This window comes from Pseudochaenichthys georgianus, chromosome 22 (genome assembly GCF_902827115.2).
Source record: "Pseudochaenichthys georgianus chromosome 22, fPseGeo1.2, whole genome shotgun sequence".
NCBI classification, from domain to species: Eukaryota; Metazoa; Chordata; class Actinopteri; order Perciformes; family Channichthyidae; genus Pseudochaenichthys; species Pseudochaenichthys georgianus.
Genome location: NC_047524.1, coordinates 2540816 through 2559592, shown reverse-complemented (window position 1 = coordinate 2559592; position 18777 = coordinate 2540816). Strand labels below are relative to the sequence as shown.

The 18777-nt window shown below is 41.3% G+C and overlaps 3 protein-coding genes and 1 long non-coding RNA gene across 10 annotated transcripts in view; 2 read left to right on the top strand and 2 right to left on the bottom strand.

Moving 5' to 3' along the window:
• The window catches only part of LOC117467748 (immunoglobulin lambda-1 light chain-like), a 156775-nt gene that overhangs the window by 131286 nt on the left and 6712 nt on the right, over positions 1 to 18777 (top strand). The gene's annotated exons all lie outside the window — the stretch shown is intronic.
• On the bottom strand, positions 938 to 10139 carry elavl1a (ELAV like RNA binding protein 1a). Of its 3 annotated transcripts, none has more exons than XM_034111591.2 (7): positions 10049 to 10139; positions 8669 to 8728; positions 6091 to 6283; positions 5523 to 5626; positions 4860 to 5022; positions 4531 to 4756; positions 938 to 2414 (listed from the first exon to the last, which is right to left on the bottom strand). In XM_034111591.2, the coding sequence occupies exons 2-7, from the start codon at positions 8702 to 8704 to the stop codon at positions 2090 to 2092; spliced, it is 1047 nt and encodes a 348-aa protein (XP_033967482.1). In that variant the 5' UTR covers positions 8705 to 8728; positions 10049 to 10139; the 3' UTR covers positions 938 to 2089. The 3 variants fall into 3 exon arrangements, with proteins under 3 accessions (XP_033967482.1, XP_033967483.1, XP_033967484.1); XM_034111592.2 differs by having other exon boundaries at positions 6091 to 6271; XM_034111593.2 differs by lacking the exons at positions 5523 to 5626; positions 8669 to 8728; positions 10049 to 10139 and having other exon boundaries at positions 6091 to 6180.
• Positions 6207 to 12621, top strand: LOC139436022 (uncharacterized). Its single transcript, XR_011645233.1, has 2 exons — positions 6207 to 6286; positions 10052 to 12621. It is a non-coding gene; the product is annotated as an uncharacterized lncRNA (long non-coding RNA).
• On the bottom strand, positions 11943 to 17536 carry tspan37 (tetraspanin 37). The gene is made up of 7 exons (XM_034111596.1): positions 17330 to 17536; positions 14756 to 14947; positions 14173 to 14247; positions 13963 to 14061; positions 13398 to 13547; positions 13239 to 13322; positions 11943 to 12613 (listed from the first exon to the last, which is right to left on the bottom strand). Exons 1-7 carry the CDS (start codon positions 17390 to 17392, stop codon positions 12530 to 12532), a joined length of 747 nt encoding a protein of 248 aa, XP_033967487.1. The 5' UTR covers positions 17393 to 17536; the 3' UTR covers positions 11943 to 12529.

Below are 18777 nucleotides of genomic sequence, written 5' to 3'. Positions count from 1 at the left end.
CTAAAACTGCTGAAAAAACTAAGCAGTAACAAACGTCAGTAGAAAAAAAGAAATGATAAAAAAACGACGACAGCCCAAGACTACATCAACTTTCTATTAAGTGCTTTGAGCAAGTCACGAAATATTGCACAAAGTTAAGGATTGTGACACACAAATAACATGACATTTAAAAAAGCACTTTTAAGAGTGAAATCTGAAGCTTGTTATGGGAATACTCCTCAGATTGTGCACACATTAAATTAAGTGTCAGGGGAATTATTAATGAAAAAGGTTTCAAGGTGACTCCTTTAGTGTACTGTAACCGTCACCAAGTGGCTCCAATGTTCACCTTGGGGTCAAATGAAACACAATTACAGTACCAATGGAAACGGTTGAACATCCTTAAAGAACAAGACAAGCTAAAAATCCAAGATCTACATTATTTAAAGAGGAGCTTTGATATGCAGCTAAATGCATGATATAAGTGTTTCTAATGCACACTACACATACTGGACGATTGAAAGTGAAACTAGTTCTGTTGTGCATCAGTGGCGTTCGATATCTATTCCTCAAGCTAACCAATCAAATGTATCTTAATGTACATTTCCCCATTGTCTTGTAGAACTCACTGAAATGCAAAAGGACAGCTTACAGTTACAGATTGTGTTATTATTCAGTGGTTTAAACGGCAATTTATATCAAAGTTGCTTCATGAAATGCCTTTAGGACTTTCCTTCAAGTGTCTGTGTACAGGTAACATCATATTTTTTAGCAACTTACATTGGTCCATGTTTTTTTAGGCCGTCTCGGAGGTGCCAAAGCCTCCAGAGGAAACACTTTCTGTAACAGCTTTTATCAAACACTGCAGATTTGGTACGCGAAAAATAATAGAAACAAAATTCAAACCAAATCTTTTTTAAAAAAAAGGTTAATTTAAAAAAAGAAAACAAACCAAACCTTCGGCAAAAAGAAATAAAATTTAATGGTTTATGTTCAAAGTGAAACTACCAAAACAAAATAAAGGAAGAAAAAGAAAGCAAATCAAAAAATGAGATAATTAACAAAAGGCCATTCATTTCTCTTCAAACTTGAGATGAGCACTGGCTAAAACAAGTTGCTAACAGATAAGAAAACGTTGCCTTTAGAATAAAAATAAAAAAACAAAACGGCATAGAGACAAAGTGATGTTGCTCCGTCAGATATACCATAGTACCTTTTCAAAACAAACATCGACACAAGGTATAAATCTACCTTAAACTGGTTTGTCTGCAGTAAAGGGATCAAATCTCTCCCTGCCTTTGGTCCATCTTATTCTCATCTCATCTCATTGGGTTCATATTCAACAGGTTTCTCCTGAAATGCAACTTATATTAAAAAGACACTTTACACGGGGATAACAACAACAGAAACATTTCCCTACAGAGTTAGTCGTGTTTTCAAATGGTTGGAGGATGAGTCCTGGGTTAACATCAAAAAGACTGATATTCAAAGTAACCGAAAGCAGAGAAGTTAAAAGTGCTTTGCTCTTAGATTGACTCAGTGAGACGGTGAGCAGCGCTGCAGGTCTGAGTCTCCACTGGATGATCGTTTAAGGCTTCGAGCTCTACTTATGACGAGGATCCAGAACACAGCACTACTTTTCCAAAACAACCACTGGCAAGGAAAATGTCCGCCGCATTTTTTTTTTTCATCCACAAACATGTCAACACTTTGAGAACGATTTGTGCGACCTTCCTTATTTTTTTGTGCAGTGCTCAGAACCATTAGCCGGCCTCCTTTATCTAGTCCCCACAGTTAAACATGCAACAGATACGGACAGTATTTTTAGATAATTTTCAAAAAGTTATCCGGGGGAATCATGGGATTTGACCCTCTCCACCCCCCCACTAAACATTAAAACTACCGAGTGTCTCTCAAGCCTCTAGCATGAGTATAAAAAGATGAGAAACAAAAGCCTCAACACTCTTTCAGACAAGTACAAAGGTGCAGAAGAGTGAACATCTCTGAATACACTAAAAACCAAAGGGATGTGCCAGACTTTGAAAATGCGTACTTCTGCTCTCTGCAGGTCTCCTCCATCTCTCCTCTACACCCGATTGTCCCGCTCTCTTTACTTGTGGCCCTTGCTGGTCTTAAAGGACACTTGCAGCATCTTGTCTCCGAGCCGGTAGCCGTTCAGGCTGGCGATGGCCATGGCCGCCTCCTCGTAGTTGGACATGGTGACGAAGCCGAAGCCCTTGCACTTGTTGGTGTTGAAGTCTCGGATCACCTTGACGTTGGTGACGGCGCCGAACGGGCCGAACATCTGCCAGAGGATGCTCTCGTCGGCGTCCTGGCCCAGGTTGTAGATGAAAATGCACCAGCCGGAGTTGGAGTTCCCGGGCACATTGACGTTCCCCACGCCGCTCATGTGATCAACGCCCATGGGAGAAAACCTGGAACACAGGAGAGTTTAGAGGACTTGTGGCTTCAACAATGACTCTGAACTCAAAGAGACTGTTTAATTATATAATGACCCGTTTATGCAAACAGCATGGGCTCTCCTGCTATACGACAGGACTGAAGTCTCTGCTGGTGTTAAAGCTCCCCTATTATACTGTTTTTCATCAATATATTATAGCTCTCAGATATATCCAGAGCCTGTCTCTGATTGGCTGAAACACCAAACAGATCATTGCAGCATTACCCATAATCCCCTCTGTTTCAGCCCTGTTTCCAAAGTGCTGATTCTCTGTCTGTTACTTTAGATGAAAACAAGGAGCCCCTCCCCACGCCCCTCTGAGAGAGATTTGGCTAGAAAGAACTCAATGGAGCTCTAGAGGAGATTCAGGTGATAAGGTGGGGGGAGGGGTTACCTTGTTGCTGATTGGCTAATGGTTACACAAGACAACACATCGTTATGACATCACAAAGTGGACAAAATCTGATCAGCTCATTTTCAGACAGGTTTTTATAGAAATGGATCAAAAAGAGAGAGAATCTTTGTTCCTGAAACTTTCAGAGTCTCTTTCCACAGAGGGGACACATGTTGATGTAGAAGAGACATGAAGAAGAGGGGACACATGTTGATGTAGAAGAGACATGGAGAAGAGGGGACACATGTGATGTAGAAGAGACATGGAGAAGAGGGGACACATGTTGATGTAGAAGAGACATGAAGAAGAGGGGACACATGTTGATGTAGAAGAGACATGGAGAAGAGGGGACACATGTTGATGTAGAAGAGACATGAAGAAGAGGGGACACATGTTGATGTAGAAGAGACATGAAGAAGAGGGGACACATGTTGATGTAGAAGAGACATGGAGAAGAGGGGACACATGTTGATGTAGAAGAGACATGAAGAAGAGGGGACACATGTTGATGTAGAAGAGACATGCAGAAGAGGGGACACGTGTTGATGTAGAAGAGACATGAAGAAGAGGGGACACATGTTGATGTAGAAGAGACATGAAGAAGAGGGGACACATGTTTATGTAGAAGAGACATGAAGAAGAGGGGACACATGTTGATGTAGAAGAGACATGAGGAAGAGGGGACACATGTTGATGTAGAGGAGACAGGAAGAAGAGGGGACACATGTTGATGTAGAAGAGACATGAAGAAGAGGGGACACATGTTGATGTAGAAGAGACATGAAGAAGAGGGGACACATGTTGATGTAGAAGAGACATGAAGAAGAGGGGACACATGTTGATGTAGAAGAGACATGAGGAAGAGGGGACACATGTTGATGTAGAGGAGACAGGAAGAAGAGGGGACACATGTTGATGTAGAAGAGACATGAAGAAGAGGGGACACATGTTGATGTAGAAGAGACATGGAGAAGAGGGGACACATGTTGATGTAGAAGAGACATGAAGAAGAGGGGACACATGTTGATGTAGAAGAGACATGAAGAAGAGGGGACACATGTTGATGTAGAAGAGACATGAAGAAGAGGGGACACATGTTGATGTAGAAGAGACATGAAGAAGAGGGGACACATGTTGATGTAGAAGAGACATGAAGAAGAGGGGACACATGTTGATGTAGAAGAGACATGAAGAAGAGGGGACACATGTTGATGTAGAAGAGACATGAGGAAGAGGGGGACACATGTTGATGTAGAGGAGACAGGAAGAAGAGGGGACACATGTTGATGTAGAAGAGACATGAAGAAGAGGGGACACATGTTGATGTAGAAGAGACATGAAGAAGAGGGGACACATGTTGATGTAGAAGAGACATGAAGAAGAGGGGACACATGTTGATGTAGAAGAGACATGGAGAAGAGGGGACACATGTTGATGTAGAAGAGACATGAAGAAGAGGGGACACATGTTGATGTAGAAGAGACATGAAGAAGAGGGGACACATGTTGATGTAGAAGAGACATGAAGAAGAGGGGACACATGTTGATGTAGAAGAGACATGAAGAAGTGTATTTTGCACAATCGGTGACCTTTAAGCGATCATCAATTGCTCAGCTCAGTCTGACATTAATATACAAACAGAGCAATGGCAGCCATCATGTACTGAGAGTATGCAAACATGAACAACTTCTCTCACCTGAAGCGCTGCGCCTGGTGGTGCACGGGCCCCCCGAAGCGCCGGGACTGGTTGTGGTAGAGCTGAGAGATGATCTGCGTGTTCTTCACCTGGTTCGGGTTGGCGGCAAACTTCACCGTGATTGGCTCAGCGGCTCCGGGTGGTTTTTGCCCATTCAGAGTTTTGACAGCTTCCTCTGCCTCCGCCCGCTTGTCAAACCGGATGAAAGCCACCCCGCGGGAAGCGCCTGGGAACAGGAGAGCGGGGCGGTGACCGTCTATTCTGACTGACAGCCAATCGAGGCGCTTTATGTTACTGAGAAGAGTTGGAAAAGTAAGGAGTTTATTCACCTGTCGTGCCTGTGGCCTGGTCCACAAGCACACGAGAGTTAATGATGTGTCCAAAGCGTGAAAACATGTCCTCCACGTCCTTCTGGGTCATGGCCTTCGGCAGGCCGCTGATGTACAGGTTGGCATCCTTAATGGTGTCAGAGCTGGGCCGTGCGTATGAAACCTAGCAACAGGAAGCAACAATTTCCAGATTAAAACGCCACTGTTACACACGAACAAAAAAAAACTAGTGAAGTACGATGATATACAAATCTAATAACATTTAAGCGATTTCTCGGGATTCACAGCGGCAATTATCTGTATTTTTTAAATAAAACTAATTCAAGGTTTTTTCAAAACTATTCTAGTAGAAAATACAATAATCTGTGCAGCGGTTTTAGGTATCTTCACTCTGAGAAAAAAATGAAAAGCATAACAAAACATTACGGCAACAAAAAAAAATGTTATTTTTAAAGGAATTAAATACATTGAATTGTCAGAAGTGTCAAATAAAATCAAAAGGTATCGGACATGTCGGGTAGGGCAGTAAGTGAGCTGTAAAAGCAGAATCACCTCCTCGCACTGACATGTTCTAGCTAGTTAGCGGACAGCACGGGAGCCACAGGAGTTACATGACATGACATCTTTGGTTTGACAATTGTAGAACACCTTATTGCACGTTACCTTGATAGTTTTGGACTGTAGCCTTAGTCCGTTCAGTGTACTGATAGCTCTGTCTGCATCACTAGGGTTAAGATAGTTAACAAATCCGTACCCTAAACTGTGGCCTAGAGAAAAAAAAAGGAAAACAATAAAACAAAACAAAAAAACGTTGTATAGTTTTAAAAAAAAGTCTGCAAACAAAGAAATATTTAAAAACAAAAACAAATCTTAACATTGCATGGTAGTTGAAACAAACAAAGAGACTGTCTACAGGACTGGTTGGAATAAATAAAACAAGCCTATATGGTGGGGAAATAAATGAGAAAACTACTTCCCAACGCTAACAGAAAATAAATGTTTTGATTTTTTTAATATTGCATAATAAAAAGCCAGGAGTCAGAAATCAGGCGTTTGGTGGATATCCTGCCGATAAATTGAGTCATGGGCCAATATTTTCTTTAAGTGATAACGCTGAGCCACCACTGCCATATGGAGAGGTTGTAACCATATCTATTTCCTTCTTTTTTAACTTGCGGTTAAGCGTCCCTCTGGTCTGTCACAGGTCTTATCACTTCAGAGAGTAGCATACCTGCGACTTTGTCTCGAATCAGCTTGGCGGACTCCACCTCTCCGATGCTGCTGAAGAGGCTCCGCAGCTCGTCCTGCGACATGCTCTGAGGCAGGTAGTTCACGATCAGGTTGGTCTTGGAGTCCTTCCCCTCGTCCCCTCCCATGTGCTCTTCGTAACCGTTCGACATGTCAAACGCCTCCTGCAGATCGTCCAGGTGGGGCGCAACAAAAACAGAACGAGGTAAGTACACAAGGTACGCAGAACTAGAGCTGAAACCCGTAGCTGGGAATTACTCCATGGTAAAACCAGTAAAACAAGTCGACCAACTTTCACAGTACCCTGCTTTTAAACTGAGACGTACAGCAATCGTAATTAGGGGTGTAACGGTTCACAGAAGTCACGGTTCGGTTCGTACCTCGGTTTGGGGCTCACGGTTCGGTACGGTTTCGGTATAACAAGGAAAAGCAAAAAAAAGTCCCAAATGCATAATTTTTGTTTGCTGTTATTTATTTTTAGCAGTCGTGCAAGTTTTGTTATGAAAATAAGGAACTCTAACATTTGGAATCATTAACTGTATTACACAGTTAAAAACAAATACAAACAGTAACACACACATTCAGATGGCCATATTATTTATAATGGCTGATGTCAAACAAAAAGGTTAAATAAGCTGAACAACTAAAAAGAATGTCTTGAAAATATTAAAATAAATAATAAGAAAGTGTTTCAATCACAATCAATAAAAGGCAATACAGAACTGTATGACATCTCCTGATGTCAAAATATAAAATAAATACAACATAAATATAAAATAAAATCTGTACCTTTAGGAGCAATGTCTAACATGTGTAATTAACTTGTGAGTGTGTGAGGCCATTATGCCTAAATAAAGGTACTCAAGCTTTACTCTATTTTCAAGGTTTTCTTCAAAAAGATGAGTTTGTCTACGTTGTCAGTAGTGAGGGCAGATCTGTTGGCGGTAACTATGGCACCTGCCGTCGAGAAAACCCTCTCGCTGGGGACTGAGACTGACTCGGATGTGATTGAGCATGTTTGACGTGTTACCACTAGCTGTCACTAGCTGTCGAACAACGCCGACACACCGCCCTCGTCCGATCCACAACATCATTGTTGTAGTCCACAGGGAACCCGAAATGTTCCCACACACCTGATTTAAAAGAAGCAGGTGGGTCTTCTAGCTCCTGTGTGTTGTGTGAACTCGCCGTAGCTAACTGTTCTTCTTCATGTATTGTGTTCGTTTTGTTGTGTTCTTGTTCTTCATTTGTTATTTACGGACGGCTGGCTTTTAGGCGCAACACCGCCCCCTGGATTATATATAGTGTAATACTGCCCTGAGTGACAGACTTTTTTCCCACTCGCAAAAAAAGGCATATTCGCCGTGTGACTGCATGTGCCGAACCGTGACGTCCGAACCGTGACGTCCGAACCGTGACGGTACGGGACGAATACCGTTACACCCCTAATCGTAATACATCTTTGCATTCTTTGTCTTTGAAATAAAAACACATTTCTTTTTGTTCTTTCCTTTAAATACTTCACTTGCACGACACTATTTTATAAAACCTTCATTAGTTTAATTTGCCAAATCCTCATGGTTCTTCTGAGTATTCCAGATTCAAATTCATTTTTTAGATGTGATATAAAAACGTGTGTGTTATACAATTAGCAGACTTGTTTAATGCATACGCTGCGCATAGGATGTGTGTGTAACGCTAGCAAGTGCGGTTGAGAGGGAGAGAGTATAAGTCAGCAGTACTTTACAGCTGCAATGTGTGCATCTCCCCGCTGTGACCAACTTGTCCAAAGCATTTTTGCGGTGGAAAACCGTGGATGCCGTGTAATTACAGTTTTTAACGCAGGAGAAAACCTAGGGTTGAAGCTTTAAAGGCCACACAATGGTAACTGATGATATTACAAAGGCATGTGACAGGATCTCAGCTGCAAGTCTGCGGTTAACACTAAGCCTCCTTGAAGTTTAAACAAGGGAATGCAGTGCATACGTTTTACATTTGAAAGCTTTTTAACCCCAGATGATCTCAGTCACATGTCAGTCTGCAGTCCAGTCTGATAACATGACTTCATAATACTTTTGGAAAGTTGCTTCTGCTGTCGGTTCTGCAGACACATTGGCTGGGATCTGAAATGGAATGGGCCTGAAAAGGAAGCCCAGCTAGCGGTCAACCTGACAGAGGTCCATTCATGAAAGAGAAGGGCTGCGATTGTGTATTCTGGTGGGTTAGACACACCAGGCGGGAGGATGAATGAGCGTCCTGTAATAAACCAGTAAACATGGGCAAAGCTGGTGGCAGCTGGCCTGCCATTTCTCTTAATGTTATCTCATTTCAATGATCAGTCATTAGTTCCAGAAAACTAAAAGACATCCCCGTTGACAGTCGAAACATCCTTCAGGACAGGACAGTCCATGTTTCAGTGAGATGTGAACGTTCACTGTTCTTTCCCTAAGCTATATACTCGTAAAACATACTAATGTATATTGACCAATATAAAAAAAGTGGGATAACAGTGTTGGTCATATTGTCCAGTCCTAATGTCACATACTGCAGTGTATACTCACTTTCATGTACTTTATGTGTCCTCTACGAACTGCCATGAAGACACTTCACTGCTCCAGAGGCTAAAGACAAAATCAAACAACTCGATCAACGTGGAAGTGAGCAAAGTTGATGTTCTAAAATCACAACATTAAGTTCTACAAGGTTGTGAACTCTTGAGGGAGGGATTTTCTGATTAATTAAAACGAGTAACAGTACTGCATGCTTACATCGTTTCCTGGGTGTTGCGAAGTGTACGTGGAAGACACTTTTGTATTTGATGTACAACTAACTGTATCAAAACAATGTGTTGGATCTGTCCGCTCACATTGCAAAAGCAGGGTACATCCGCCTCTGTATTTGCCGTTCCATTCGACCAGTTTTAGGACTGTAAATCATTGCCACACTGTGATCAAGGTGAACATAACGGATGGGGACTTTACAAACTCTGATCATTGTGGAGAAAAGCAGACATGTCTGGATCTGCAGTTAGAGCTCATTTTAAGGAGAATACAAAAGTAAATATAATTGGTCTCCAAGGAATCAACCATACTGATTTTATTAAGTCACTGGCCAGGCCAAATGGAAAATAGGTTTGCAAGCATTTGTGTTTCACATCCAGGGAAAGAGGCGTGTCAGGTTGAAGATGTACTATGAGGGTTTGGATGTCAAATATTCTGCTTAGTATAGTGGAAATATCAGCTGATGTTTCACAACTTGACCTGCTTTTTTTTCAATGAGCAACCTTACTCTAGCATGACGTTGTGTAACCTGAGCATGGGCAGCAGCTGGAGCTGTCAGAAAACCGGATAATATTCTCCATTGCTGCAAACGGGCGACATTTCCTTCACGTGAACGTCACAGCTTTGGCCATAATAACGACTGACACTACAAATACAAACCACGTGGCCTACGGATGTCTTCTGCATGCATAGAACACGTTTTGATCGTGCATTTCTTATTATTTGTTACAGCTGAAGGGTCTTCTACTCGGAAACGTGCACAGGCCTGATTAGCAGCTAACCAGCTGCACGCTCACTCCCTCCTCTGAGAAACATGTGTCCACTCAGGTTCGACAACAACACGACACAATGTTATAATGTTACTAAATATATACGAAACAGATAGACTTAATGGGAGGTAAAGTGTATGTTTGTCGTGGCTGTGTCTAGCCGGTAAGCTAACGTAAAGCACCGTGGCCCTATTTTGGAGAACGCGGATGAATGTGCGTGTGTCCCCGCGCTTAAACCCCAGCGGCCTGCTGCTAACAGGCCACGGAGGCTAACATTAGCTTAGCATCGGCCCTCAGAGCTGCATGCCACTCATTGGCATTTGACTCACAAAAACACAGCGAAAGATTAAAAAATACAGGTGCAAAACATGTATCAAGATTTTAGCATTACCAGCTTTTGGGGGTAATGTTGTTGTATCTGCTTCTTTCTTCTATTTAGTCCTTTTCTTTGCGACGTTCACTTCCCTCCAAGTCAATAGTGGAGAAGAAGAAACGGAGGAAGAAACAGCAGCTACGTTACAAAGCCCACCACGCCCACTCACGTCCCGCCACGCCCCTGCAGAAGAAGCGTGGTCAACAACATCCAGACTGTCAACATCAATCAACATTCAAGATTCAAGGCTTTATTGTCATGTGCACAGAAGCTACAGTGTAGATATGCCAATGATACACTTAAGTCCCAGGCTCCTCCACCAATGCAACATGAATATATATAGGAGATAAAACAAATACAACACAATAGACAAGAAATAACAGAATAGAAATAAAATAGTGCAAGAGATTGTTGTAAGATGTGCAAGTAAATACAAATAAAATAGAAATAGTGCAAGAAAAGTCTGTACATAAATGGAATATGATATATAGAAAAATAAGTAGCACAATGCAAACAGATTCATGTTTATGGAGGCACTTTACAGATCTAAATGAACAGTGGCTTACGTTGTGATAACATAACATGGAACTTTATTGATACCCTTAAATTCAGGAGTTAAAGCAACAACAGAGTACGAGGGAAATACAGGAGAGTACAGAGAAGAGTTCACACATGGATAATACAATTAAAAATACTATTATATAAGTAATTCTTAATCACAACAACAAGGTAAAAATGTTGATCAGTTGAATAAACATACATATTTGAGATAGGATTGTTATTTTGTTGTAATAAGAACAAATACACAGTTCATGGTTGTATTATTATTGTCTTATTGATGTATTATATACATGTATTCTCATAATTATCCTGCACAATAATCAAAACTCACCTTCACTGTTTTTTTTAATACATTTTGTAGTTCATGTTCAAAATGTATGTATATGTACCAGTCTATGATATGTACATGTATGGAAAAAGCTTTGGCAATACTGTATGTCATTATGGTCATGCCAATAAAGCTTTTTGAAATGATAGGATGCTTATTTTCTTTTTAGTCAAAAATAAATAAAATAGTCAATTTAGGTTACGAATCCCACCAAAACAGTGATATTAAATTTATTTATTTATTTTCGTCCCACTGACTTTGGAAATCTATACCAGGCGTTTAACAATGTTTTGCAACAGACTTAGTATAACATGAACATTAATAAAATAGACTAACTTCAATTCTTTACTGTAAAGACGAGTATGTATCTTAGATTATGTTCACACCACCAGACACCAAAGCAAATTCTTTGTATGTCTAAACGTACCTGGCAAAAAACTTGATTCTGATTCTGATGTTTTAAAGGTGGGGTAGGTAAGTTTGAGAAACCGGCTCGAGATCGCTAGAATTTGAAAATACACAACCGGAGAAAATCTGCCACTGCCTTACAGAGCCCCTCCTCCAACACACACGAACGCGCACATGACCAATGAGGGCACGAGATAAGTGTGTGCCCCGATGGGAGGCTGACAGGCAGGTAGGCCATCCAATTGGTTGTACTTTTTACAGTATCACGGCTTCTACAGATGACATTTTTTTATGGATTTTTTGTCAAAGCACTTCAGATATTCATTGCTATCGGGATGTTAAGAGCATTCCATGGAATATAACAAAAAGTGTATCTCGAGCCGGTTTCTGAAACTTACCTACCCCCCTTTAAGACAAGTCTGTTATTATTTGTTTTTTTTCAAACTAAGGTACACAGACTTGTAAAGCTCATATTATATAAATCATGTTCAACCAATACTTTAAGGTGATTTCTGTCGTCATCACACTCATCAATCATGAGCACATTTCTTGCCATGGACGAGTTACAATTTAAATGTTTCTTTAAATATTGGATTTAATGAGCAAGACAAAAAATGATGTGCACATATTTATTGAGACACTCAGTGTGCAGAACAAGACACGAAATGTGTGTCGAACAAATATTAGTATTCAGATAATAAAGTGCAAGTGTGATCCACAGCACTGTTCAAGCTAACCAAAGCTTCAGTTGATTTTCTCCTTAGAAATTAATCATGGCTATTAAAAACAGCAGCAGTCAAAAAGTGCTTAAACACCAACGATCATGAACCGTGGAAACAACAAAATATTGCTTTATTATCCGATCCATTATGTCACTTATTATGTTACTTATATTCGTTCAACAAAGCTATACCGGAGTGTTTGAAAACAATTCAGGCACAGGCAAAAAGGGGTCTGTCCTGAGCTAAAGTCATCTTTTTGGTTTCAGAAATATCCATATTCATTACACAACAAATGCATTACTTTGATGTCACATGTAGTGGAGTAAAGCTGTGAGAAGTGGTGTGGCAGAGGAGAGCTCATGCTTCAGGGAAAATCCTTTACAATCACAATCTACAATAATTCAAACATTAGACTATGACATAATGTAGTTAGATAGTTTTTGTGCAAAGTACAAAGCAGTCCCATCTGTAACGGTGACTTTAGTTTTTGCCTAGTATTCTATATTCCATGACGGTTTGGTCAGTCTGAGTCATCAGCTGTGTCATCGTCAGAAACAACACAACCTGCATGATGGGAGGAAAGAACACATGTTGATGCTCAGGTTAGCAGCCAACTTAAACAATGCTCAACGATTAACTTCTTAAACCTAGCAGACACATTTTTCTCAATGAAATATTTAAATGAAGTAGAAAGACTGCAGTCAACTTCGGCTATGAAAACTGTGATGTCGATTTGTCAGAGACACAACCAGAACATATTTGTCAGGTTCATGAATAGTGAAAATAATCGTTAGTTGTAGCCATGGCTCAGTATATGCTGTAAATGCTCCCAAACAACTGTATAAGGCATGTTAATGTTAATTGGCGACCGTGGCTGTGAGGGAGTGCGGTCGTCTTTGAACCAGAAGGTTGTTGGTTGTATCCTTGGGCAAGATACTGAACCCTGAGTTGCTCCTGGTGACCGACGGTGTGTGAGTGTGTGTTAGCTTCCCGAAAGCAAGTGCATGAATGAGGTGTGAATGGGTGAATGACTCGTAGTATATAAAGCGCTTTGGAGGGGTCGAAAAGACTGCTTTATAAGTACAGTACATTTACCATAATGCTGTGTGATGTTTTCCAATCAGGGTGCATTCAATATCAAGTATAGTCACAATAAATAGGCGGAAAAATGTAATGCAGTCTTTCTCACCTCCACGAAAAAAACAATCGGGGAGCCCCAGATGATAAATCTCAGCACAAACTGTAAACTCTTCTCTAGCTTCACCTGGCAGCCCTGAAAGAGATACACATTTGAAAAGAGTGTACAGACATTCCTGCTGGATTGTTCGGATGTTTTCTGAGTTAATACCTGTGTGTATAGCTGCCACGGTTGGTCCACAGCGCCATTGCAGGAGGTGAAAGTAGAGTTACAACAGCTGTGAGGAACGAGTCCTCCGGTGCTGTTAAACCAGGAGGTTTCCAGCCAGTCCCTGTAGCCATGCACTCCACAGCACTGCAACTAATGGGAATCGGTCAACACAACACCCCATCACTTCCAAAATAGGTCTTCTAAACTGGAGTTATTGTGATGTGTTTAGTTTGGAAAAAACATTTGTGATAGATCCGTTTTTGGAAAGGAATTGAGATCGAGCAAATGAGGACCAACTTTCATGAAGACGCATGTCAAGCATGACAAATCCTCCCAACCGTACGCCTTTTAACACGGAATATTAATTTTAATGAAAAATAACAACACATTACCAAATTGCCATGAAGGTAAGTTGGGTTATTCGTACGATAAATATACACGCTTCTGCTTTGGATGATTTAAAAAGTAGATCAGTGGCGTGATACATCAATATTACACATTGTACACATGCTTGGGGTATTAGATGCTCACATGTAGCAGCTGACATGAGTTTGACTGAACACACCTCTGCTTGTGTAGCATCCACAGCCTGAGAGTCAGGGTCATGGCCGCTGCCTGTGTAGTTATGAAACACTCCACTGAGAGGAGTTAACTCTGACTCCAGCTAAACAAAAACAACAGAAGACACAGAAGAAAACATAAACATGCATTTAGCCAGAATGATCTGCAGTGTCATGAGAGAACAGCTGTTCAGTGCATTGTGTAACTTTTATACCTTTGTAGTGTGAAAAAAAGCCAACGCTGAAGCCGTATTTTCCAGACAAAAGACCAACACTAGCAGATAAACAAACTGGAGAAAAACTGTATTAGGTACAGTTGGAACACCGACACACACACACACGCACACACACACACACACACACACACACACACACACACACACACACACACACCACACACACACACACCATGTATACATCAATTCAGGGGACATTACATTGACTTACATGCATTTCCTGGAGACTTATCCTAACCTTAACCAACACATGCCTAACCCTAACCAAGTATTCACCCTAAAATTAATGATCCCCCTTATGGGGACCTCCAATTTGTCCCCATAAGTGACTGTGTAAAAAGATTTACAAGTATAGTAATGCTAGGACACACACACACACACACACACACACACACACACACACACACACACACACACACACACACACACACACACACACACACACACACACACACACACACACACACACACACACACACACACACACACACACACACACACACACACACACACACACACACACACACACACACACACACACACACCACACACCTCTACCTACCAGTCCCTGCAGAAAGATGGAATCTCTGATGCTCAGCCAGGAGCCGAGGCCCCCGCAGACGAGTATCAACACAGCGCTGGCAAGAGCGAGGTAAGCGGGCAGGGGGAAGTGGCTTTGAGAGAGAAATACGCTGCTCTGCTTGTACTTCATCAGCAGGTAGACCCCGCCCATGCCCACCACCAACCCCACCACCTGGTGAAGGAACAGACACAATATTTCTACATACATTTGCTCTATATCAGGGGTATCCAAACCTTTTTCACCGAGGGCCACATAGAGAAAAATATACGAAGGGCTGGGCCACTCACTAGAGGTATATTACGTCATAAGTTCAGTTATAAGTTAGCCAAATCTATCAAATGCAGGTAAATGATGCTTGTGAGTGTTGGCAGCTCAGCCCTTAAAGGTCCCATGTTATGCTTTTCCGGTTCTTACCCGTCCCCTTGTGTTATGTAGGTTTTTCTGCATGTAAACGGTCTGCAGAGTCAACACCCTCAAAGTACACCCTGTAGTGAGTAAAACTCTAACACAGAAAAGACCTGTCTATGCTGCCCCAGAACGCCTCGTTGGACATTTCTCTTTTTATTCCTGGGTACAGTGACGTGCCCATACCCAAATGGACCAATCCGCGGACTTCCTCACACACACACACACACTCAATCTTTTCTCAGCTGCAGCTCCGCCAATTTCTCCTCCCTGAGACGGCGGGTTCGCGGCGAGGCTGTGTGTGTGTGTGTGTGTGTGTGTGTGTGTGTGTGTGTGTGTGTGTGTGTGTGTGTGTGTGTGTGTGTGTGTGTGTGTGTGTGTGTGTGTGTGTGTGTGTGTGTGTGTGTGTGTGTGTGTGTGTGTTCGGGCTGGTTTCGAGCTGGGTTTCGCTGTCTCGCAGACGGCCACTGGGCTCATAGGGAGGGGGGGGGCAGGAGCTCCAACAGAGAGTGAATACACAGACTATACAGAGATGCTGTATGAGAAACATGTGAGTTTGGAACATTGCACAATATAAATCTATTTTAGTAGACCTCAACAATGGAATTATGATCAGTAGAAATGGCCATGACATGGGACCTTTAAAACAGAAGCCTCAGATTGATTATAATAAGGAGAAATAGGAAGGGTTTTTTCAAGCTTGTTATGTAAATAAGTCATTGGGCTTTTTTCTTATCAACGTTCAACGTATCAATGTTAGAAAATGTTTCCAACTTTAATTGACCGAATTTATTTGAAAAGTGGTCGTATTAACACATGAATACTACTGTGTAATATATTTTTACATTCATATTTAAGAAGTATAATATAAGACAAGCACACGTTTCATTTGTGGGCCGTATTCCATTAAACTTTTTTAATTTGCTGAGGCCGATTCAAAATGGTCCGCGGGCCGCATTTGGCCCCCGGGCCGTAGTTTGAACACCCCTACTCTACTGTATATCAACACCTGTACGCTCTCAAAGGTTAAAGAGAAATTAGATTTTTATACAAAGTATGTATGTGTACTTGGCCATTAAAGCTGGTTATAAATGTAATGGAATATTTATAGTCTCTTAAAACATCTCATTGTTCTGCATAATACTTTAGCCAAAAGGAAAGTAAAACAGAAAGAGGGAAATTGTAAGACTTAAAACTCTACTTGAAAATAACTAATTTAGCAAAAACACAGTTAGTCAGCACATAACCTTATTGAATTATTACAATATGACTCAGTAACATGTCAATAAGAAAATGAAAACAATATGGAAATGATAAAAACAGAAAACCTAAACATAGCCGAAAATACACTTCCAGGTATGTAATGGAATGCCTAAAGTAGTTTATACAAAATAGGTGTTTAAGGTCAAATGAAAATAAATGAGTACATACACACTCCTACTTATTTCCTGTAAACAAACACACACACACACACACACACACACACACACACCCACCCCCCCCACCCCAGGGGCGGACTGGCCATTGGGAATACCGGGAGTTTCCCCGGTGGGCCGGTGCTGTGTGTGTTACTAAAGGTACAGCCTTGTCTGGTGCCTTGCTCAAGGGCACCACGGCAGGGCAGGAGGTGAACTGGGACCTCTCCAAGTAGAAGTCCACACTCCAAATAGGTCTGGTCGGGGACTTGAACCGGCGACCCTGCGGCTCACAGTCCAAGCCTCTACTGACTGCCATAGATTTAGTCCCTAATTTTGCTCTCAAAATGGACCAAATTGATGCATTTAACTTCAACATTTAAAAAAAAATCTTCCCGGCCCATAAGTAACATACTTTCGTCGCCGGCCGGCCGATACATGCCGCGCATTAAGTGGGCCTGTCTGTCAATTAATCCCCGGGTCACTTTCCCCCCCCAGTCCGCCCCTGCACACACACACACACACACACACACACACACACACACACACACACACACACACACACACACACACACAGTCGTATCATGTGACATGTGAGTCTTATTTAAACACAGAGGAGACTTCTCTTTGCTTTATCCCAAAAAGACGAACATTACTTCAGCAATAATTGCGTCAAGCTGATGTGATCATTGGCAATATGTATCGACAGGAAACACAAACGAGTCTTACATACCCAGAAAAGTTGGCACGTCAGCTGGAGTATTGTTTTTAACGCGTTTTTTCTCTGATCGCTCATTTTCAGACTTTTAAGGAGAGAAGTGACTGCGCATTATCCGACACAACATGCAACAGATGCAGGAACAGAAAATACAATCAGTCGTGACTCGCGAAGAGGGGGAGGGTTGGGTGCTCGTGATTTTCCTGTTTCAAAGATCAACTTCCCCAAAGAACTATTGAATACGACATTTCTGCTTTTTTTGTATTTCCTGCTACTTAGTAAATCTACTCCACGGTTACATTAATTATTCTTAAATGTGCAATTCTGCTTAATGAGTTGTGTTTAGTGGGCTACTGTATGCGCGGTTTGCATATCCTGCTTTTAGGCAAGCTTTTGGATGCATGCAACAGAGTGGTTATTTACAAGGGTGTTGCTACCTATGATCAGCACTGCCCTCTTGTGGATTTAAGCGAAATAACTACCAAAAGAGAGATGGCCACAAGAACATGGCCTTTAATCAGAGATCTTGTACTTGAGTAAAAGTAGAAGTACTCAGATCTTGTACTTGAGTAAAAGTAGAAGTACTCAGATCTTGTGCTTGAGTAAAAGTAGAAGTACTCAGATCTTGTGCTTGAGTAAACGTAGAAGTACTCAGATCTTGTTCTTGAGTGAAAGTAGAAGTACTCAGATCTTGTACTTGAGTAAAAGTAGAAGTACTCAGATCTTGTGCTTGAGTAAAAGTAGAAGTACTCAGATCTTGTGCTTGAGTAAACGTAGAAGTACTCAGATCTTGTTCTTGAGTGAAAGTAGAAGTACTCAGATCTTGTACTTGAGTAAAAGTAGAAGTACTCAGATCTTGTACTTGAGTAAAAGTAGAAGTACTCAGACATTGTACTTGAGTAAAAGTAGAAGTACTCAGATCTTGTGCTTGAGTAAAAGTAGAAGTACTCAGATATTGTGCTTGAGTAAAAGTAGAAGTACTCAGATCTTGTGCTTGAGTAAAAGTAGAAGTACTCAGATCTTGTGCTTGAGTAAAAGTAGAAGTACTCAGATCTTGTGCTTGAGTAAAAGTAGAAGTACTCAGATCTTGTTCTTGAGTGAAAGTAGAAGTACTCAGATCTTGTGCTTGAGTAAAAGTAGAAGTACTCAGATCTTGTGCTTGAGTAAAAGTAGAAGTACTCAGATATTGTGCTTGAGTAAAAGTAGAAGTACTCAGATCTTGTGCTTGAGTAAAAGTCGAAGTACTCAGATCTTGTGCTTGAGTAAAAGTAGAAGTACTCAGATCTTGTACTTGAGTAAAAGTAGAAATACTCAGATATTGTACATAAGTAAAAGTAGAAGTACCAGAGTGTAGGAATACTATGTTACAAGAACAAGTCCTGCATTAAAAATGTTACTCAAGTAAAAGTACAAAAGTATTAGCATGAAAATATAGTTAATGTACTAAAAGTAGTCGTTGTGCA